The sequence below is a fragment of the Eublepharis macularius genome, chromosome 5 (genome assembly GCF_028583425.1).
Source record: "Eublepharis macularius isolate TG4126 chromosome 5, MPM_Emac_v1.0, whole genome shotgun sequence".
NCBI lineage: Eukaryota > Metazoa > Chordata > Lepidosauria > Squamata > Eublepharidae > Eublepharis > Eublepharis macularius.
Window position 1 is genome coordinate 18867171 of NC_072794.1, and position 9363 is coordinate 18876533.

A 9363-nucleotide genomic window follows, 5' to 3' on the forward strand; every position below is an offset into this window, starting at 1 on the left:
GAAGCTTCGGGTCAAGTACTTCAAATGCCCATTTTCCTGCCACGGTGAGCATCAGGGAATGGGGCATTTAAACCCCTGAATCAGCTACTTGTTGGGGGCTTCCCCAATGAGCAGCTGAGTGCTGGAGCCACTGTCGGGGCCAGGGAACTCCTCAGCCTGTCAGCGGCATGCAAAGGAGGCAGTGGGAATGCAGGCATAAGCCTGCATCCCCCCGCCAGGCACTCTGTTTGCCTGATGGTGTCAGACTGAGGAACTCCTCAGCCCCGACATTGGTGGGCAAAGGAGGTGGCGGGGACGTGCAGGCATAGGCCTGCATCTCCCCGCTCAGTGCTCCGTTCACCCGCCAGTGCTGGGGCTGAAGAACTCCTCAGCCCCGACATTGGTGGGTGAAGGAGGCAGCAGCGACGTGCAGGCATAAGACTGTATCTCCCCACCCGGTGCTCCATTTGCCTGCTGGTGCCGGGGCTGAGGACCTCCTCAGCCCCGACATCTGCGGGTGAAGGAGGCAGCGGGGATGCAGGCAAATGCCTGCGAATCCTCACTGGATGCTCCCTTCATCCTTCACGGATGGGACCAGGGAACTCTCCAGCCCCACCCATGGTGGCTGAATGGGGCAGCGGGGATGCAGGCAAATGCCTGCAACTACCCACCAGGTGCTCCCTTCAACTGCCGCTCACAGGGCTGCGGAAATGCCTGGTCCCGTCAGCGGTGAGTGAAAGGGGCAGTGAGGAAGCAGGCATGATCCTGCCCCTCCTCGCCGGGCATGGGAGAAACAGCCCAGCACGCTTGCTCTCCTAGTGGGAGGGGGGGAAATTTCTCCTCCCTTTTACACCAGGAAAGTCTGCGCCACCAGGCTTCTTCTCCCCAATGTCACAGAGACAGGGAGATTTTCCCCGTCTCTTTGACACCGGAGAGAAACAGCCCAGCGTGCTTGCTTTCCCGGTGAGAGAGAGGGGGGAAATTTCCCTTCACTTTCGCATGCATCGTGAGATTCGGCGCCACCAGGCTTTTTCTCCCCAATGTCAAAGAGACGGGGAAAATCTCCCTGCCTCTTTGACTCCGGAGAGAAGCAGTCTGGCCCACTTGCTCTCCAGGTGGGAGGGTGGGGCGAATCTCCCCTCACTCTCAGCACCGGGGAAGTCACCACCAGGCCTCTTCTGCTGGGTGTTGGAGCAGCCCTGCAGTGCCCGCCCTTTAAAGTAGCAGCTGGCAGATGGCAGGGGGGAATCACCCCTGCCACCTGCCAGGTGCTAGTTTAAAGGACTCTTTAAAGAGCCAGGTAAGTGTGCTGGAGGGGAGGGGGAAAGAGCAAGATTTTAGGTGGGAGTGGGTGGGGGTGCTGGGAGAAAACCCAGCCCCCTGAATCACTTTGGAATGCTCTGAATCTTTACGCAGCATTCCGAAGCAATTCAAATACCTGAATCCGAAGCAGCTTGCCGCTTTGGGTTTGGGGTATTTCTGAATGTTTTTCCAGCCTCGGGTAAACCCAAAGCAGGAAATCCGAATATTTTCAGTGTGCACATCCCTAGTCAGTGCTACAGGCACATCCAAAAGAAACTAAGTACTCCACAGTACTGGGTTCTTCTATAACTCTAATTAATGCACTCCGTCTCACTCAGGGTTCCCTTGCTCCTAGGTGAGGCTGTCTCAGCCACCTTTCTAGCTGCCCTGTCTGGCCTTGGTGTCAGAGGGAAGGGACTTCACCATTGATAACCCCTCTTCTCCCTCTGCTTCCCTCTGTCCCCGCCTCACCCCGATCACAGCTGCTGCTGCTGCAAATGAAATCTTTCTTAACCTCCTACTGGAGTTTAAACATAATGGGATCTGCATGCCCAGCCAACCTGGCTTGGTCATTTGCATGGGTAGTGTAGTTTTTTGAAACTGACCCAATTGCCCAGTGTGCAGAACTGCTGGCTTTTCATGAATTCTGCTGGACTTTCATTGCTTTGGTGTGGGTCTAAAGAAGTTTAAAAGTTGTCCTGATTGGGCTGGCCTCTGATCCCTTGGACTATCTTGTTTATGGCAGAATTCCACCCCATTAGTAGATGTACGCAATACGGAGGGTGCCTCACCAGATAATCCGTAAAGCCACCTTTGCCCCCCAAAAGAAAGAGCATGCCTCCTCCCCCTCCCCAGCTTTCTTCATGCTATCCAGTCCATAGTCTCCGATCTGAGCTCATGACAAGTCTTCTCTCTCTAAAAGCATCTCTTTTATTTCAGATTCATGCCTCTTTGAGGAACATCCAGTTCAACAACAGTGCAGGAGAGGAAGTCGTTTTTGCTGAAAGTGGCAAGAGATCCGCTGGCTACGATATTCTGAACTTGATCTTCTTCCCAAATCAGTCTTCAGCTCAAGTGAAAGTTGGAAGGATGGATCCTAGAGCTCTCCCAGGCCAAGATTTCATCATTAACACAGATGTGATTGTTTGGGCTACCCAGGTGTGGAAGAAGTGAATATTTTGAAGTCATGGGAGAATTAGAGAATTCTCAGTACAGCTTGTGGTGTCCCCAGGACTTCCCCCTTTAAAACAGATTAAAAACAAACCTGTTTTAATCTGGTTGTAAAGAGAAACCAGTGATTGGGAAGGGGGGGCGGTGCTGCCGCTAAGCCCTGGTTTGAAAATTCTTCCTCTTTGTTTGCCCTTTAAAGGGCTTTTTTTTCCATTTCCCTTTTAAACCAAATAGTGGCATTACTGCACAGCTTGGGAGGGAAAGCAAAGTTGGAGGAGGGGGGCCCTCAACGATGCAGCATACTGTTGAACTTGCTGTTGTGGTGCAGTGGGAAAAAGTGGGAGGAGCAGGGGATGATGGTGGCAGCATTGGACGGCATAGGAATGCCCTTTTTAAAATCTCTGCATTGCTTGCAGCTGCTATTGTGTCAGGAGGATGTGTCCTCCTGAGCCTTCATTTTTTTAATAAAACAAAGGCAATTTTATGGAGAATATTTGCTCTCCTAAGCTGACAATTCTTCCCAATGTGCAGAAGAAAACTCTTCCCAGTAACTCTGAGTCCTCCTGGGTGCAAGGAAGGTATTGCAGCCATGTAGAACACCTCACCAGTTCTTCTATTTCTGTTTAGAAGTTGCCCTCTTCCAGGTGTGTGGAGAGCTGCTTGCCGGGTTACAGCAGGACAGTTCAAGAAGGGGCGCCGGTTTGCTGTTATGAATGTTTCCGTTGTGCGGAAGGGGCCATTTCTAACTACGCAGGTAGATTAGCTTGTCTTGAAACCCATGTTAAAGTGGAGAAGGTGTTTTAACTTGAGCGGATTTGCAAGTGGCATGAACATTGGTTAGGTTAAGACTTGGCACTTAATAGTCTTCTCCCCATAGCATGGCAATGCACTTCAGCTAGGACACTCGAATACCTGCTAGTTCTGCTCACATCCCCTTCACCATCTGTGAACAGAGACCTGATTTTTTGGTGAATCTTTGTCAACCTGTTCATGTCTGTTCAGCAGGTTGCTTTACTGTATTCCTTCTATCCAGGGCTTTTTTTTCTGGGAAAAGAGGTGGTGGAACTCAGTGGGTTGCCCTCGGAGAAAATGGTCACATGGCCAGTGGCTCCACCCCCTGATCTCCAGACAGAGAGGAGTTGAGATTGTCCTCCGCACCGCTGAGTGGCATGGAGGGCAATCTAAACTCCCCTCTGTCTGGAGATCAGGAGGCAGGGCCACCAGTCATGTGACCATTTTCAAGAGGTTCCGGAACTCCATTCCCCCGCATTCCCCCTGAAAAAAAGCCCTACTTCTATCAATGCAGTACGTTTCCTACAGCTGTAGGAAACGTACTGCACTGAATTTCCTACAGCTGTAGCTAGCATTTCCTTGTGTTGCACCAGATGGCTCTTTGATTGGTAACTGCTCTTTCAAAAGTCTATACTATTGTTCACATTTCTCCTTATAGCTCTGCGAAGGAAAGCTGGTTACTCCTTGTCCCCCTTACTGCTTAACCTTGTTCTCGAGCCATGTGCCAATGCAATACGTATTGACAAAACCTTTAAGCGAATAAAGATAGGAAAAACATAAGTCAAAGTAGCTTTGTATTCAGATGATGGAAGACCCAGATCACACAGCTCCTAAATGAATGGATGTCATTACTAGAGATGGGCATGAACAGCAATACGAACTAAAAAAAGCCATTTACTGCCCAATCAGCTGTTCGCGAACAAGCTGCTCGTGAGGCCCCATTCTAAATGAACTCTAAACGAACAGGTGTTTGTTGCAAGCCTCGTTCATTGCTGTTTGTCAAGCCAGACAGTCTGGCACCTGCAATCAATTCCCTTGGCAACTGGAGGCAGGGACTGCCTGAACTCTGTCTGAACTCCTGCTGTTGCCCTGGAAACCCCAATCTAAGCCCAATTTAGCTTGATAGGCAGGTCTTCCTTTCAAGTGTGGAGCTCCAAATTTGTTACAAGGAAGCAAAGAGCTGGGGGGAGGGGGCTCCCAGCACTGGTTTTGCAGACAGTGATGAAGAGACAGTTGCTGTTTGCATTTTGAGAGAGAGACAGGGAGAGTGCATTGGAGCTTGAATTTTCTTTGTGTGGGGTGGGATCTATCCCTTCAGGTTCCAGGGCTGCTGCCAGGCTCTGGGGCCAAGCTATTATTTATTATTGGAACATTTCCTGCTGCCTGCTCAGGTAGGGTTTCTGGTAGTGGTGTGGTAGGGATCTTGATGGCTGGAGGAGAGCCTGCTGGCCCCCACGAACAACAAACAATGAACATGCTTGTGAACAGGTCATGTTCATCAATGTTCGTTGTTCATGGATGGCAATGAACAATGAACACCATGTTCATTTTTTTTCTGTTCGTGCCCATGTCTACTCATTACTACTTTTGGAAACCTGTAGAATATAAAATTAACTGGGAGAAATCAACAGCAATGACCATTAGAAATGTTCCTATCAACCCACTTGCCCTTCATGTGGACCACACAGCAATTTAAATATTTAAAGTTAATAGTTTGTAGAAACATAGAGGACACGGTCTCATTAAGTATCACCACCCTATCCCTACTCGAGACTACACTGTGAACATGTACTGTAGACAACTTCACTGATGGTTGTTTGTTTCAGATGCTGATCGCTGTGTCCCATGCCCAGAAGATCAATACCCAAACAAGAACCAAGATGGATGTATCTCCAAGGCCATACATTTCCTTTCCTATCAAGAGATTTGGGGGGTTGTTTTGGCTTCTCTTGCTCTTTTGCTGTTTCTCATCACATCAGTAGTCCTGGCAATGGTCATTAAACATCAAGACACGCCGATTGTCAAAGCCAACAACCGAAAGCTAACATATGTCCTCCTCATCTCCCTCCTGTTTGGTTTCCTCTGCTCCTTCCTATTCATTGGTCAACCCAAGAAGGTCACCTGCCTTCTCCGACAAACTGCCTTCAGCATAATTTTTTCAGTTGCCGTTTCTTCCATCTTGGCAAAAACTGTCACAGTTGTTCTGGCATTTATGGCCACTAAGCCAGGAAACACGACAAGGGAACTGTTGAGGGGTCAATGGGTAAATTCCATTGCACTGGCCTGTCCCCTCATACAAGTTGCCATCTGTTCAATTTGGTTGGGAACCTCTCCCCCATTCCCCAGCTTCGATTTCCATTCGTTGGTGAAAGAGATCATAGTGGAATGTAATGAAGGGTCAGTCACTATGTTTTACATTGTCCTGGGTTATATGGGTTTTCTGGCCATTATTAGCTTCATTGTAGCTTTTCTAGCTAGGAAGCTGCCCGATAGCTTCAATGAAGCCAAATTAATCACCTTCAGCATGCTGGTGTTCTGCAGCGTGTGGGTCTCATTTGTGCCCACCTATCTGAGCACTAAAGGGAAGTCCATGGTGGCCGTGGAGGTCTTCTCCATCCTGGCCTCTGGAGCTGGTCTCCTGGGTTGCATCTTTCTCCCCAAGTACTATATTATTGTTCTGAGACCTGATCTCAATAACAGAGATCATCTTATAAGGAACAAAAAAGGGACCTAAATCTGAATATTCTCTGCTCGTTTGATTTCTTGTTAACTATGGGTCAAACTAGACATGCAGGTTTTTTTAAAACAGTTGGGTTTAGGTTCCTTTGTCAAAATAACATGGGTGGGGGAGGGTATTTACCTGTTGTTTTGGAAAATAGTTTGAGAGGGGAACTAACTAAGAAAGATTTTTATTCCTCTAACAAGATACAGAATGGAAAAATGGAAAAGCAAGAATAGCAAAATGAGGCAGCACCATAAATAAAAGCTAAACCTTAAACAAGCCTACCTGCCCATGAAGTGTTGTTTGTTGGGGAAATACTGTCAAAGAAGGGCTGGCTAGCTGATGAGCAAGCCCGTAGTGCTTTGAGGGAATAAAGGAGAGAAAGAAAACATATGAGGCTGATCCTGAAGAGATAAAATGGGCAAAATCCAGTCCAGGAGTGAGTGATGAAAAGCAGGTCAGGGGGTGAAAGTTCAAAGCAGATTCTAACATGTAGTTGCAGCAGCAGATTGAATTCATACCAGCCACAAAACCAGCTGGAGTGCCCCTTTTACAAGTTTCAGTGTGAGGGGTCTGTGGTGGCCCCTATCCTGTGGAATGACCTGCCAGAGGAGGTCAGGAGAGCCCCCACTGATGCAAAACCAAAGTATTCTAAAAGGATTTTTGCTCAAATGGGAGGGCTGTATTGTACAAATGGGGTCTCAGATGCTTTGCTAATGAGTTAGGGACCATAGACTTCATCACTATACTGCCTTACATATTACCTGTTGCTTTCAATATGTCCTCCTATGTACAACCTGTGCTCCATGTTGTCTAATGTTAGTCCGAGAATTGATTATGTTCTGTTTCATATTTTTTCTACTCTGTATTGGATTCTTGCTAATTCTATGTTTTTAAACTTGTATCTATGTCCAGGGGCGGTGCTAGGGTTTCTGGTGCCCATGGCTGCCCCTGCGTGCGCACACACAGACTGTACGCGCGCGACTCCCGGCCTGCGTGATAACATCACTGCGTGTGACATCATCATGCAGCAAAGCTGGCCGGGTGGCTGGGATGGTGGGCGGAGGCTGCCCGCACTCCCAGTCGGGCATGGCGGGTGGCTGGGGAGGTGCTGCATGCTGCTCTGGACACCTGCCACACCCGGCCGGGGGTGCGTGTTGGCAGCGGCATGGGGCTGGTAGGTCCAGCAGTGGCAGCAGCGCGGGGCTGGCAGATCTGTGGCGCATGCCCCCGACCCGACGCCCCCTCCGGCACCCCCTTTGGTGCCTCAGCACTCGAGGTGGTGGCCGGACCTGCTTCAATGGGTGTGCCATCTCTGTCTATGTACTCTATAGCATTGTTTATGGAAATGTTCTTGATATTGTATTGAAATGTACTTGATGCAGATTGTACTAATCTCATACTGTGTAATCCACCATGAGTCTCAGTGGGAAAGGCAGACTATAAATGACATAAATAAATAAAATCAACTGGCAGACTTTGAATATAAGGGAGTAGAAGTTTTAGGGGTGAAAGAACTCCTCATATGGGCATGGTATGCTATATACTGTCGGCTGTGGGATGACTAAGGTGGGGTGATTGAATTTCCTGCCCAGAATATCAGCTTGGGATGATTTAACGATGGCTTGGACTTTGATGGAGTTACGTTGGGAAGTGGAGGCTTGATTATTGTCCAGCAAGGTTGAGTTAATTGCTCATAGCCAGGGTGTGAAGGAGATATTTTATCCCAGCCTCTGCCTATCTAGCCAGAAGTTCTTTAAGGGTTAATGACGATGGAGGTCCTTGAGTATGGGAAGTTATATAGGTATCACATGACTGTGTAAGGCTGCTCATCATCACAGAATACCCTCCCATGGTTAAAAACAGAGGTGCCAGAGAGCTGGGTGACCTGAAGAGAGCAAGGAGTGTTCTAGAAAGATGCTGGCTTAAAACTTGCACTGAATCTGCTAAAACATGCTATGGAGCCCTTTAGAAGACCTATAAAGTAGCCGTGGCCGTGGCAAAGAAATGTCACTTTGCTACCTTTTCCTCAGCTAGTTCATGACCATCCTAATTGTTTAAGGTGTCTCAGCATCTGTGACTCCTAAATGTGAGCCTTTATTAACTCAGGAACAGATAATTAGCTGTGATACGTTTGCAAAGTTTTTTACTGATAAAATATCAAGAATACACTCTGCTCTAGATGTTGGTTGTAACATAGGTCCACCAGTGAAAGTGCCTGATTCTTGCCAACTGATTGTTTATGGACCATTTTGAGCCGATTTCCATGATGGATATTGACAATCCATAGTGCTAGCTCTACAGCCCGACCAAAATGTGAACTCTCCAGGGATATCTCCCAGGACTGCACCATTCAAAATAAAAAGATCTTGTCTCCTTGTTAGTTGAGCTATGTAGAACCCTTACCAGCTTGATTTTGTGTCTTCGAACTCTATGAAGAATAGAGGATATACTGTCTCATGTATTCAGGAGATGTGGTTGAAATGTGAGTAGAACATATCAATGGAAGGACCGATTCTAGCATTAAAATCACCTGCCTCTACAACAAAGGCATTAGGATACAACAGTAATAAATGGGCTATATACTCTTAAAGCTGAACCAATTCTCTTGTAACCTAGATTTAATGCAATGGGGAGGGATGTAAACAGTGATAACCCAGATACTGTGGGTGGAAATACACATTATTAAGTACATAGGGATGCTCAAGTGCAGGATTTTATGTGTTGTCCTCAATTCACGGGGAGGCTGTTTTTTGCTCTGCACACGTAAATGCCGCTTTCATGGGAGCTCCTTTTGTGTGATTGCATCTCAGCTCTGTTTTCACTGTGAGAACAAGTACTGTAGGCTTCTTTGACTTGACAATTTGCATTTCTTTAAGATGTGAGAAAGTGTCAAGATGAGCATTTCAATGAATTGAAGGGGGAGGTGGGAGAAACTGGGATAGCAGTTGAGGAGGAACTGATATGGAACACATGAATGTATTCATGCGGAGAAAATTGAAATGTAACTGTGCGAGTGAGTGTATGGAAAGTTGGAGGGGGAACACATGAAATGAGGTTCATTTGAGCGCCCCTAGGAACTTAATGTATATTTCCACCCTGTGATGATGACTAGACGTAATAACTGTACCCTTGGCCCACTGGCTGCATGACTCCAATTTGATGACTGTGGCCTGAAATTTTACAGAAATAAGACTAGCAAGCCCGCACTAATTCTACCCCTTCTCCTCCATCAGATGCATGGAGTTAACATATAGTATATCCATTAAGCATCACCAAGACCCTAGCCCAAGTTTCTTGAAACAGTATGATATCAAAGGAGACTATGTCTTCTTTAAAGGAGGCATCAGGCTTCTTGGATGCCCAGCTTGCAATGTTCCAAGTGAGAAACCTGATAG

The 9363-nt window shown here is 47.4% G+C and overlaps 1 protein-coding gene across 1 annotated transcript; it reads left to right on the forward strand.

Annotated features, from left to right (window-relative positions):
* Positions 1–567: 567 nt before the first annotated feature.
* On the forward strand, positions 568–5977 carry LOC129330264 (vomeronasal type-2 receptor 26-like). Its single transcript, XM_054980303.1, has 5 exons — positions 568–708; positions 877–942; positions 2221–2439; positions 3079–3205; positions 5070–5977. The coding sequence occupies exons 1-5, from the start codon at positions 568–570 to the stop codon at positions 5975–5977; spliced, it is 1461 nt and encodes a 486-aa protein (XP_054836278.1).
* Positions 5978–9363: the final 3386 nt, after the last annotated feature.